The sequence below is a fragment of the Amia ocellicauda genome, chromosome 11 (genome assembly GCF_036373705.1).
Source record: "Amia ocellicauda isolate fAmiCal2 chromosome 11, fAmiCal2.hap1, whole genome shotgun sequence".
In the NCBI taxonomy this organism is placed as follows: Eukaryota; Metazoa; Chordata; class Actinopteri; order Amiiformes; family Amiidae; genus Amia; species Amia ocellicauda.
The window spans coordinates 12,308,625-12,322,876 of NC_089860.1; the positions used below are offsets into that span (position 1 = coordinate 12,308,625).

Genomic DNA, 14,252 nt, shown 5'->3' on the forward strand with positions numbered 1-14,252 from the left:
AAGGCACTCTTTCCAGGAAGGTCCCCTTGATCTGCGTCTTCAGTATCTTTCTGCTGAATGAACAAGAGCTTCCTGCTTTTATAGGCAGGAGATCAAGTCAGAGGTGCATGCAGGGGCATGTCTAGGGCGTGGCCCGGGTGGCCTCCCCAGACATTCTGAGCTCTGATTGGTCATTAAGTTGATCAAACCAAAAGGTGGGACCAGTGCCACTGCGACTGATCTGTGCCCTTTTTCATAAAGCATCTGAATCTAAAGATTCTTTAGAATTAAAAATCCCCATAAATCAACCAATATTTAGTTATAGTGTATAGATGTTTTATGTATATTTATTTATTGTGACTATGAATGAAAATGTATGTAGCATTTTAATTCCATGCAGCACCGTCCTCATAATGAAGGAATAAGGGGAAACGCTTTTCATTTCATGTCACATTATAAACAAATAAAAGGCTGAGTTAGCTTAGCATTCCTACAGTTGTATTTTCACTTCTGCTTGTCTACATGTGATCTTGCATTTTTAAAATGTTCTTAAAAATTATGAAAACACAGACAGATAATTACATAATACAGGGGCTATTAACATATTCATTTTGATATTTCGTGAAATAGTGCGAGTATTTTTATATAACATTGTTTTAGTGTTGTTGTGAGGTAACTAATTATATGTACAAATGGTGTATTTGGATCCTGTTTCATAAAATAATATTGGAAGTAACACATTCAGTTCCACCCCAGATCTCCATAACGGCCTGTAAACGTATTGGTATTAGTCCTATTACAGAATGAAAAAACAGAGTCGGCAACATTGCGATGGAAAAAAGGATTTTACTTTGCCTTTGGAATCCAGATATTCAAGACAACATTCTTGAACCAAAATGATTCCATAAATTCAGTGAAAAAGACCAAAAACTAAGAAAAAAACAAAACAAACTAAACCAATACTAATGAATAAAACTCAAAATAACAGTAAACATGGCCTTAGGCACAACGAAAACAGCACCACTGATTGCTAGTGACCCTTCCTGTTCAGCAGCAGAAAGAGAAGACCCCTTCGTGTCTGTTCGTACAGCATTTATACTCATTCCCCAGAAATGGAAGAGTCCACCCCCATTACAGAGGTAGGGAAGAAAGACAACAAAACAAACACTCCATTTGTACAGAATCTATGCACAGCATCATCAACAAGAATCATCATTTCTGTCAGGCTAATGGGATAATACCTTGCATGCAAACTTCCAAGTAATTATGTAGAGTATGCATCTTCTGGCACTTCGCTATAACGGCGTGATTTGAATAATCAACTCCTGCTGTTTATATGCACGCATGTGTGTGTGGACTTGAAGGAGAGTTGGATTATTAGGTTAGATGGAGTTTAAATTCTAAAATATAGAAGAATTAACTAGACAGAGAAATAGAGATGGATAATAAGCAAAACTATTTACATCCAACTGTCCTCGTAACACACACACACATACATTAACGACGTTATGGTATACTGGGGTTTCAGTTTTAAACACGGCATGACAGCTCAAGCCCGTTCATCACATGTGTCTCCTATTGTATAAAATAAGCCTTAAGTGGAATTATCTTTGCCGTCTGCTCACACAAACTGCATGTGAGGACATATCTTATACTGTACAATAAGGAACAGCCCAAATACAAAATGAACTTGAATAAAGATACCTGTCAGGTCAGGACATACTGTATTGTGAATTTGTCTGGCAGTGTAACATTGTGACATCTTGTTTCACAGATGTGCTTAAAAGTCAGCAATGAAATAACTGAATCATCATGCATGCCACTTATTTAAAATTAATACTATTAATGCCAGAGTTACAGGTTTGTTCTTTGCTCCAGAGAAGAAGACAAGCAAGGCTCTTCAGATTGTGCCAAATTTCTTTTCTGCAGGAACATCTGCTCCAACTGGCTTGAAAAAGAAAAAGAGTGTGATGCTGCTCCAGTTTGTACATTATCTGAAATGTGTGTTTTGATGGATCAATATATTAAATCTTCAATTTAATACAACAACCCATTGATGTTTTCTGTGTGTTTTTTTTGCATCCTTAATTTTGTTCCTTTGATTTTATTCTTGCACTTGGTTAAGAAAGTATTTGTAAAATAAAGTTTTAAGAAAACACTGTTTTTCAAGAAAAACTATTTTATCTTGAGGGAATTAACCAATCTCTTGCTTCAAGAAAACAGGTAACTTGTTTTATTGGACTAATTTCTGGACACAAGAAATAATGTACATTCTGACTGGAATTGGCATAACCATGGGATGAGAATACATTTTTGAGCCAAGAAGAATTCAGCAAGAAAACAATTCTGGGCCCACGGATCTTCACAGAAGCCAAAATAATCTTGTAGTAAGACATGAGTTTTGGCAGTGTGGTACTTTGATTGATGGCATCTATTTCAATGACATCCATCTCATGCAAAAACAAACAACCAAACAGTTAGTTTTAGATTTATATTCAATAGATCTCCCTTGTTCTGCTAACAATCTGATTTCCGATAGCTTGAAAAATCAGTCTGGATACAAGGATATTGTAGCCATGAAAACCAAAGCCACGTCAGTGCCTCAGAGGTGAGACACTGTGGCCAGCAGTGCTCCTGTTGAGCGATCACAATGAGAGCTGAATCAGATGTAACAGTCAGGTGTTCATAATGGATATCTGACCAATTCATTCCATGCAGCCCCTGTTTCTGTGATTGCTTGACAAATGGAACAAATGGTTTCTCCTAAAGATCTGTGGAGCCCCTCTCTTCTGAAGACATAAAGTTTAATGTAGTCCTGAGTTCCCCTACACGCTGTTATACAGTTATATGAATGAACAAATTCACATTCAAACTGTGCCACTGTCATTCCTTGTGAGTAAGACGTTTTGCTCTGGCTCTAGCAGGTCAGTGACCGGTCACCGGTATTTAAGATTGTGTTATTTTCATAAAACTACACCATATCTGCTGAATCACTGTTACTAACACCATCACATTGTAGTAGTTTTAGTAAGTCCCAGGATGCACCGATGAAGAAGCAACAAGTTTATTACAGAAAACATAAATACAGGTTAACAACTCTCCTCTCACATGAAGTGAAGAAAAGAACTAAGGATATGAGTTGGAGAAGCCTTTTTGTATCTTCAGAGACAATGGGTTACAGTCTTCTCTGTCAGAAGTGATTGATCTCGTTAAGTTTACCACATACATAATAATTAACACAGACCTAAGTTTGTTACTGTTGTTGAAGTGTTTGATGAGTTGATTGGTGATGGTCAGCATTCACAGGCAACAGATGTTTATCATAGACATTGTTGAGTCCTTAACCAAATACCTGTGCCCTAAAACACACAATCTCTATACTGTTTGACTGTTTCGGCTGATTGAATATCCAGAAGACAGTGGTTGAATGAAATCATGAAAAGACAATGCTTGATTGAAGTAACCTCTCGGACAGAATAAATACAAACTAATGATTGCTTCATAGATAAACTGAAACATATACTATATGTATACTATAACAACATGAAACAATTTAATAATATATACAGAATATAAAGGAAAAAATAAATAAAGTAAATTTTCCCACTACAACATTTTCTGAAAATTGGAATATAACATAGTTTTGAGATCGAGATATACATTTCCCCTTTATTGAAATACAAGGTGATGCAGTGCTTTACTAGACACTATTAGTAATATACATTGCCTTACACTTGTAAACAGATTTTAAGGTATTGCTCCATTGTGTTCAGATTGAAAGTATGTTTTGTATTGCTTCACAATTAACTGATGATTACCATCTCAAGTCAGAGTGACGCAGGACAAGGAACACTGTAGCCTCTTGGCTGGACAATGTTTATGCCAAGTCCTCAAAAGTGTCCCAATTGGATCAACAGGCCTTAAAAAAACACTATAGTGTTGGTTGAGCCCTCATCCCACAATGCGTAAAACCATGCTGATGTATTTTACTATTGCCATACTTGGACAGTATGTTTTTGATGGTATCGTTTGTGTGGGACAATAACTTTACGTCTATGTACACATACACATGCGTAATGGAAAATCAGACTGGGAAAAATGACAATGAGGAGTGGTGACAAAGAGTCAATATGTCCAAGGAACATCTTGAATATCTCTTAGAATAGGACTTCACCATTCCTGAAATATCACATCTGTTGTCTGTAACTGTATCATCTGGAGGAGAATGACACACTATGGATGGCCTGTAAAGGAAAGACACAGTGACATATCTGATGAGTCTGGTCATGGACATCAGTCCAGAAAATTTGCCTAAATCAAAATCAGACTGGGAGGGGGGAAAATAGGTAATGAATCATTTGTGCTAATGGCTGTAAAAAGCAGAATAGAAAAATGATGTGCTATGCATACTGTACTCACAGTAGGTTCAATAATTTAAATAAAAAAATTAATGACTAACTGATTTCAAACACAGTATCCATACTACTAAGGAGGCCAATGTCAAAACATCTCAAAATAACAGGTGTTCAGGTTCTGCAGTGAATAAAATCAATATCATTTTCCTCTGGGTTTCCCAGACTAAGTTGCTGGGCTAAACCATTTCATATATCTGCTATATGTCCAATAATTCTTGGGGGAAACTAGCATTCACTGCAGACGTGTACAGTGTATAAAATGTACTAATTAGGAGAAGAACTGTGTCATCAAAATCAAGTCTTTCCGATGAAGTTTGAATAGATTAATACAATGGACTGGACCTGAAAGTCTGAAATGATTAAGTGAATCGGAAAACAAAACCTAAAATAACAATAATAATGACAACAAATCCATTACATATATGTATCCCCATTGATCAATTATGGATAGGGAATTCCAGTATCAGTGATGTGTTGTGAACAGGAGCACCACACACTTCTGAAGCACTACATAGGCTTTCCATTCTCATAACTATAGTGGATGTGATCCCCTATACTCATACTCAGCTGAATGATTTGGGATTTACATGCCAAAAGTGCTCTGTGGCTACCAGGATGAAGGGCGCAATACAAATAAATATTGATTGATTGATTGACTGATTGATGGATTTGAGCTTCATTTCTCAACATCTATGAAAGTAAATCAAGTTTAAAGTCAAGGTATTTTGACGACCAAGGGAAGTTAAATCTTGCTGATTTCCATAGTATTAGGTAGGGGAGTTTTTTAATTGTTATTTCATGACTAGGAACACTGATACAGGTGGAAACTTCACCTCACTATCTAGTAGGATTTCACTGTATGTTTAATTTGAGTTCACACTCCAGAGTTTCCATTCTTCATTTCTTTAATGTATCTTGTCATTCTTTAATGACAAGTAGAACATGTCTTGTTTTTACCGCTGGTTAGAAATGGACATACCATTTCAGTACACTTAATACCCACTAGATGGTGCAGAATGTAAGTTTCATTTTAAACCTTTACAATTTACACTTCTGCACCATCAAGCGGATATTATGTGCACTGCAATGGTATGTTTTTGGTTTTGTATTAATCATATCTTAGAAAGGCGTATAGGCTACAGTATATGACAAATTAAAGCAAACGGAACTTTATATGTTAAAATGTCCGTTCTCTGTATGATTCATAATACTACTTCATTAGTGCAACTACCATCAGCTGCTACCCAGCCTCTGACATAGGGAGATTTTTCTAACGTATATCTACTATAACGTGCCACCATGCGATACGGGGCATTGCGTCATCTCGCCATTGTGACGTCACAGTGGCTCAAGCGCTCTAAACGGCTTCTCTTATGTCAAACGTTCAGTTGCCGAGCTAACCCAGACTAGAGTGGACGTCATCTGACTTTGTGGAAACGCCATCGCGAAAGCCTTGTTGCATCTGTTTCAGAGTTTGACATCCCTTGACTTTGTGGAAAGGAATAGCGCAGCCGCTGCTTTGTGATCGTGTCGTTTGGTGTGGAGGAGTGAGAAGCAGACAGAGAGTCGGACGCGCCTCCACTAATCGCCAGACTACTCACAAGGGTAAGTGTCAATCACTCGTGTATCTTGTTGTCGTTGGGGCACATCTGAAGCCAAAAGCTGGTCGCCTCTTCTGAGTGGTTTAGTTTCTCGATGCACGTGTTTTAAGCCTAATATGTGGGCATGTTTGGCAAGAGCACATCTGGCACACATCCACTGCGCTCTGCTGAACGGGTGATGGGATGTGATCGGAGGCTGCTGTTGGAGGCTGTTCTTGTCAATGCACCAGCAGCAGTGTGCGCTGGCTGTAGGACACGGTATGCAACTTGTTCAGCAAATATACAATGACCCTCCGTTATCATCAGCGAAGGTCGCACGGCGCTTTAGTCACGTTTGTGTAGCGCCGATTTCCGCAGGTCTGCGCAGATTTGCAGAATCCCACATATCCCATTGGTGGAGCCGCGCAGATCCGCACGGAGCACTAGATTCTCGAATGACTATTGTATAAAATAATATTGGAAGTGATTTTGTATACAGTTTAAAAGGTACTCTGTCACATGTCACGATGGATTAAATACAATGTTGGTCTATGCATTGAGTAGATTTACACCTTTTCTGCTTATTCATTGATAGTTTCCTTCCCCAGCCTTGGAGAGGCGAACAGGTGCACAGCAACAAATCATTAGCACATTTAACACTGTAATTGTAACACTATAGATTCTGCTGTGTGGTAATAATTTGAGTGTTTGATCAGGTTGCACACTTGCCATTGTCATGCAGTGTTTAGTGACATGTCTATTAATTAGATTTGGTGCCATTAAATGCTATGCTCTTCAATTCATATGACTGGCTTTGCACAAATGCTGCCCAACCAGCCCACAGGGTGAGCTGTAGAAAGAGGCTTCCAGCCACTGTGGTTACATATTTTCGGGTGGAAATGGAGAGAGAGAACTGAAGTGTATTGGACAGTTTTTCTAGATTTGATTGATCAATGTTTTCTAAATATAAATTGCATTCCTTTAGTGGTGGAACAGGACGTCTCTGAGGGCCCATCAGAGCGGGATGTCTGTTTCATGTATCTAATCTCCTTTTGCCCAACTGGTGTAACTTTTAGGGTCCAGAGAAGATGGGATTCAAGACATTCTTGAGGATGTCCTACATGATGACTATAATGTTGGGGCTCATGGGCTGGCAGTGGTGCAAGTCTCACCTGAGAAAACACGGCACCAGTCAACACGCAGAGGAAGAGGCTGGAGTGGAGCTGCCTGAGACACACAGCCTCACTGCCTCCTCCAGCCACGTCATCGTGGAGAAGAGCTGCTCCCGGCCGACCAGCAGGACGGCCCAGGTAAGAACGACACAGAAAGCAAAGGAAATGAGCCGGGTAGAAAAGGAAGCTGTAGCAGAAATCCATGTGCCGGAGGCCGCGTTGATGGCAGAGGGTGAAGCCTGTTTCTAAGCAAACAGAAAGTCTAACTTACTTTTATTCACACATTTTACAATAAGGAGAAATTAGCTTTATTGCAGTTTCACTCTTCTAAGCCCTAGACAGGCTTCTAATGAGTGTCACGTGTTTGAAGTTATTATAAAGATCAGGCAATATAAATGACTGTGAAATGACAAGTGAATTGGCCAATATCTGTTATTTATTGTATTTGACTTTAAAATAATATCTGACAGTACTAATAACCCTAGCGAACAAAACGTCTGTCGGGCCACAGTTGTGTTGTTCCTCCTGTTAACAAGAAAGTGCTCAATTTGCAGGATGCAGTGATTTGTGACAAACCAGAGGAGCTCGACGTTCCGCAGCCGCCTTCGACAGAGATGAGGTACTTTCTTTACAGTTTTAACTCCATTCTGACACTTTCTAATATTATCAGGATGTCTGGATATTATATATTTCTGGTGCCTCAAAATAAATTAGCACTTCGATCTCTTGAACTTTGCATAAGATAGTGAATGGAGTGCAGTGCACCTCGTGGATTTGGTAAGAACTCATGGAGAATGTGGAAAATACATTCAAGACATTCCTATGAGTAACGACACACAAACTCTTTGGATTATTTAAGTCAATTGTCTTAAAAGGCTGAATTTAAAATTGCTGATGAACTAACTCTTCACCCGCTCTGTCTTCTGCAGGAGTCGTTCTGTTGTCGAGGACTTTAAATACGTTGCTGTGCTCGGCCGAGGAGCTTTTGGAAAGGTATATCCCAGTAATCCATGTCATGTTATAATGTGGGGCGACTCGAAACGATCAGTGATTCAGTCGAGAATGTGTAGAACAGATATTTGCTCGACGCCAGTTTCCCAAAAAGATATTTGTGGACAATTGTGAAATTATTTCCACTTTTTAACCTTTAACAGAAACATTGTCTGTGACTTATTAAAGCCCAGCATTAGTGAGGATGTATTTCTAAATGTTTGTGCTGTGAATGTTGATCCTGGGCGAGAGAGTGGAGTTTGACCTTTTTTGACAGTTTTGAATCTGTCTTGCTTTGACAGGTGCTGCTGGCCGAGCACGTCGTGACCAAAGAAATGGTTGCGGTGAAGGCTTTGAAAAAAGGAGACATTATCGCCAATGGTACTGTCGACAGGTATGGCTTCATTTTTATTGTATTGAGGCTTCTGGGTTTGAAAGCTGAGCAAAGATAAACAAACCTAGTGATGTTTTTAATGATGTACACAAATACACTGCATTAGCAAGGTCTTCAGTGACTGTTTTCACTTTCTTACTCTGAAGGAAAGCTGCCATTTTAATGCATCTCTGGACTTATTCAGCCAAGCTGTTTATGAATGTATATTCACATGCTGTGTGTCTTTTGTCTCGCCTCAGGCTCCAATGTGAGAGAAAGATTTTGGAAACCGTGAGCAGTGTGCGGCACCCTTTCTTGGTGAACCTGATCGCCTGCGTTCAGACGGAGGTTCATGTATGCTTCGTTATGGAGTACGCTGCGGGGGGAGACCTCATCACGCACATTCAAGCAGGAGTGTTTCCAGAGCCCCGGGCTCTGTAAGTGAATCGTCCATCTTGGTAGAAGTAAAAATAATGATGTCATACCTGAGGTGCTTTTCAGAACTGTGTACCTATATATTCAGAAATTATTGCACATTATTATTCCTGACCATTGGCACACAACCTCTGAATAACAAAACAAAGCACAACTAATCATTTACATTATTACAGAAGGTATGCAGATTGACAGTTGACCAGATTGACAGTTTTTGGTGTCTGTTTGTATTGTCTTTTAGATCCAATAACATAGGTTGCTGGAGTGTCTGCGTCGGCTCATTCACACTCGAGTGCAATCCGAGCTTAAAAACCAAAGAGGACAAATATTTGAACTGCTTTTTGTGTCGCTGGTGTCGTTTCTTGAACAGATTTTCTGCTGCCTGTGTGGTGCACGGCCTGCAGTTCCTGCACGAGCGGAAGATCGTATACAGGTAAGTTATCACACATCAGCCATTTGTACAATATACAAGCAAGAAAAAATCTAGTCTCACTGAGATCAAACCCAACCTAAACTATTCACCCACTGAATTTCTCTTAGATTTTGTAAATTATTTATTGTGACACTCACAAGTCCTCATAATAGAAGTCATGTCCTAAAATCAGTGCAGACATGTACCTGAATGCAACAAGTTTGAGAAATGTATGTTTCTGTTCATTGTTGACAGGGGAATAGTTCTTGTGTTCCTGGCAGGCTCTGTCTATATTCTGCAATTCTGCAAGTGATTATACTGTATTTTTATTCCAGGGACTTAAAGCTGGACAACTTGGTGCTTGACGCAGCTGGCTATGTCAAAATTGCAGACTTCGGTCTGTGTAAGGAAGGTACATTAAAATTCTTGATTTCCTGGTTGAGCACTTTATGTATAATTTTTTTTTTTTTTTTATATTTAATTTACAATGTGATATTTTTCCTGAACCCTCTTAATTTTCCTTGCTAGGTGTGGGCTATAAAGACCGAACTAGAACAATGTGCGGCACCCCAGACTTTTACGCCCCAGAAGTCCTCACCAAATCATCGTACACCCGGGCAGTGGACTGGTGGGGGCTGGGTGTGGTCATCTTTCAGATGCTGGTTGGCGAGGTGGGTATTCTTAACAGAACTTCAAATTTAAGACTTCAGTTGGAAAAGTGTTAAACGTCTCCCGATAAGGCTGTAGTGTAGTCGGTCCACAAGCCAGTCACAGGGGTAACTGTTGCACTCTTTTAATCTGTCGAATCTCTGTGACTTTTGGCCAATTGTGTGCCACAGCTTGAGGCATTATCTGGATTTCAGGGAGAAAACTGCTCTTAGCGAAAGCTTTTATTGGTTCAGCCATTCAAGAGCCTCATATATAAGCTAATGCAGTATTAAAGTGAAAGCAGTAGGCCTCTGTTGAGGTAAGATCATGATCCTCTCATGGTTTCATTGTGATAAAAATGATTTTATTGAGTGCCATCAAGGCAAAGTTAAATCTATACCACCAAGGGCCAGGTAGGATTTCATTCAATCCTTGAGGACTTAATTAGACTTTTTGAAAACCTAACATTATAGTTGCAGAAGCTGAAACACATTAGTATTTTATTTCATACAGATCGCTCATGCACACACAACCGAAACACACCTTTATTGCCAGGTTACGATAGCAACTCCTTCAGGACGTTTTGTTAACCAGGTTTGGTTTTCAGTAGGATTCCATTATTGCAGACTTTGTGTCTATAATTGATCTGCTTTAATAAGTCATGTCTAAGGTGTGAATTGACTTTTTACAAGATCTGTGTGTGTGTGGCTTTTGCATTCCCGAGCTCAGAATGTGAATATTGAAAGTTTGGGTCTGGAGTAACCCTTTAATGTGCTCTCCTCTCTTTCTTCTTGTGCCCATAGACTCCTTTCCCGGGTGAAAATAGAAACCAGGTGCTTCACAATATTGTGCACATGAATGTGAAGTATCCTGGGTTCCTCTCGTCAGAGTCCATCTTCATCATGAAAAAGGTCTGTATGCCAGGGTTATTTATTGTTGAGACAAGTTTTTCCTCCAGTCTGTCCCTCGGTATCTTGCTACCAACCATAGTGAATGGATGTCACTGTTATTTAAATGTTACACAATTGGAGGAATACCCAGTGACTGTGCAGCAGTGGAGTGAGGCTCACAATAACAATGCACAAACGCTCATTTGCAGTTCGAATTAAGAGAACTTATCTTTAACATAATGTTTCAACTTTAAGTCCATTGATGGAGAATAACGTGCGTCTCCTTCTTGTTTTGAATCCTCTGCAGCTCATGAAGAAAAATCCCAGCAAGCGCCTTGGGGCCAGTAAACGCGGTGCAGAGGAAGTAAAGAAGCATCCCTTCTTCAGAGTATGTTGGCGGACACGTCTGTTTTATGGCCGCTCTTTCACATTAAGGTGGCTCCACTTTATCCTTTATCCATTTTTTTCTTCCTTCTCTTTTCAGAGTGTGGATTGGCAAGGGCTTCTGGAAAAGAAGGTGAAGCCTCCCTTCGTACCCACCCTTAAAGGCAGCGCAGACGTCAGCAATTTTGACATAGCTTTTACTGCAGAAGCCCCAGTCCTGACTCCGCCTCAGACACCCAGGGTCCTCACTGGGGAGGAGGAGGAAAAGTTCCAAGACTTTGACTTTGCAGCAGATTGGTAAACACAGCCTGCTGCTCCTGCCCTGGAGATCTCGGGGAACACGTCAGTTCGCCCCTATAACAATTAACAACAACTATTTTGTATTATTTATTATAATGTATGTTTTTAATTGATACATTAATTTGAGACTATAACCCCAATAATCTGGCGTCCCATCCTGGGTGTGTTCCTGCCTTGGGCCCTATGCTTGCCAGGATCGGCTCTGGTGTCCCCCGCGACCCACATGGATAAGTGGTTTCAAAAATGGATGGATGGATGGAACCCCAATAATTAAGTTTCATACAATTAGTCAAAACAGCTGGCAGTGAGGGCTGCAGCCTACTTAAAATAGGTTGTCACGTGACGAATTGTGGGGGACGAATTGTCATGGACCTGAGATCTCGCCCATCTGAGGGGCTCCTCCTCCGGCTTGCGCTGCACTACAGCCCACCGAAGCGTCTCGGTGCTTGGAGTTCTGACCGCTGCCCACACCGGCCGGTGCTGACCGGCCTCACGCATGGACTCTCCTCTGGCTCTGCGCCTCACCCGTCTGCTCACGTGAAACCCCCGAAGTACAGCGATGCTCTACCAGCTGTCACTGGAAGTCATTTTAAAGATGAAAAACTGAGCTCAAACTCTCCATGAAAGCAGGCGGATTTGGACAAATCAGACATCTTTGCTTCCCAAACACACATCACTATGGAACACATCTGGAGAAAAATCACACATCAACCGACATTTACTCACTGAACGGTCGCTGCTCCATTGCTATCATAACTGGCATAGTTGCACAAATACACAAAAGAGTTTCCAGAACTGGAGAGGTACTGAATTTCACTGCGACTGACAGAGCATCTAGGACCTGTTTTGGTGACATATCAACTAGCCGGTGCCCAATATGCCTTCCAGCGCATCATAAATGCAGGGACCATGATAGAAGACCTTTGAATCTAGTTGTTTAACTTAGAAAGAATAAAACAAATGTCATAAAATATAATTTACCTCACATACACACAGAGAAAATCACCACTTGAAGATGCACGGCTTCCCCTGTAATGTCACTAGTATTTACAGGCAGGCCTCATCATTAACCTTAATGTACACACTCTGTATGAGCATAGTTAACTTTTAAACTGTCTTACAACCTCTGTTTTATTATTTCAAAATGTCTTTATCAAATACTGTTCCTTAAACAAATGAAAACATACACCTCAAGGCAGTGGTTTCAGGCTTTCATTTGTCACCCGTCTGTATTTACTGCAGGTATATCTATCTGTACAGGTCGCTGTGTTTTTTCAATTTAGATTCATGAATGGTTTGATTCCTGGTTATACAAATGTATTAAAGAAAAAAATAAATGTATTCAAAAGAAAAAAAATGTTTTTGTGAGAACATGGGTTATTAAAAGTTATTATTTTTTCACCCCCTTGTCCCTCATCGCTTTCATTGATTGAAAATGCAGCATTAGCTGTTAATACACAGTTAACCCCCAAGTTCCAACAAGTCATTTTAGGTGACAGTGCCCGTTGTACGTTTAATGTTTTTGTTATTTAAGCATTCAGGGATGGACAACCTTCTCTGTTCCATTTCATAAAAAAAAAAAAAAATAGTGTGACGGGGATACATGTGGAGCTCCAATCTTCAGATGACTAAGAGATCTCTTAGGATTTGTGAGTCTGGTATAGTATGTGCTATGTAGTGCACAGAGATTGACAGGCAAGGTAGATCAGTTATTAAAGCCCAGTTTGGGTATTGTGTGCATTTGGGCTCAAGTGTAAGAGAACATTCATTAGATTGACACTGCATGATATTTGCAGCTGTGCTCAATTTCTTTGAAAAATGTAAAGGCATACAAGACTCTAAAACCAAACCACAATATCTACAAGAAGAATCTATTGTAGGGAAAAAAAAACTTTCATTTGAAAACCAGGCCTATAATGTATAACTGTGTTGTTGGGGGGTCGCTAGGAGCAGTGAACCCTAGTGCAGAGCACAGGGAAAATCAAGGAACAGGCAGATGGTCAGGGGCCAGCAAACAGGTATATCAGGGAGATCCAAAAGGCCAGGTCAGATAAACAGGCAAAGGGTCAAAGGTGGAGGGAACAGGGCAGAACAGGAGGTCCAGGAAACGTAAGTGAAAAAGGTCAAAAAAAGGAAAGCTAAGGTCAGAAACACTATTAGACTAACACAGGGAAAAGGCGTGGGATTGTCACTAGGAACAGTAGGCAAACAAAGGGGTATAAACAGAGAGAATTAATAAACAGAAGAAATGAGGAGCAGGTGAGAAAACTAACCAGGAGACAAGGAGTGATAATGCAATAACCAGGTGAAGAGCGACTGTAACGCAAGATGATATTGCCTAATCACAGCTGGGGGAGAACAGATCTGTCCAAGACTGGCTTCATTCGACTCCATGTGAAATCATGCAGGCAACAGTTCTCTTGCAAGATCTTTTTCATTGTTTTGTATTATTCATACATTATATAACAGGGTAATTATACATGGCTCCTATGGGGCAGCCTGAAGGGATTTCTGGCAGGAGCCACCAGGAAGGAGGGGCACACAGACTCCTTCACTCACAGCTCACCTTCACCGTCCTGCACTTCCTCCGTTGGTACCATGCACTGCATCAGTGTGTGCGTTTCTTTTATATACACCTCACTGATGAGGGCCAAGTGTGTCCAACCTTTCCATA

The 14,252-nt window shown here is 40.3% G+C and overlaps 1 protein-coding gene across 1 annotated transcript; it reads left to right on the top strand.

The window, feature by feature from the left end:
* Window positions 1-7,086: 7,086 nt before the first annotated feature.
* LOC136762697 (serine/threonine-protein kinase N2-like) lies at window positions 7,087-11,607 on the top strand. Its single transcript, XM_066716261.1, has 11 exons — window positions 7,087-7,284; window positions 7,701-7,765; window positions 8,076-8,139; window positions 8,439-8,530; window positions 8,770-8,946; window positions 9,315-9,377; window positions 9,692-9,768; window positions 9,885-10,027; window positions 10,808-10,915; window positions 11,202-11,282; window positions 11,379-11,607. Exons 1-11 carry the CDS (start codon window positions 7,087-7,089, stop codon window positions 11,577-11,579), a joined length of 1,269 nt encoding a protein of 422 aa, XP_066572358.1. The 3' UTR covers window positions 11,580-11,607.
* The last annotated feature ends 2,645 nt before the right edge of the window (window positions 11,608-14,252 follow it).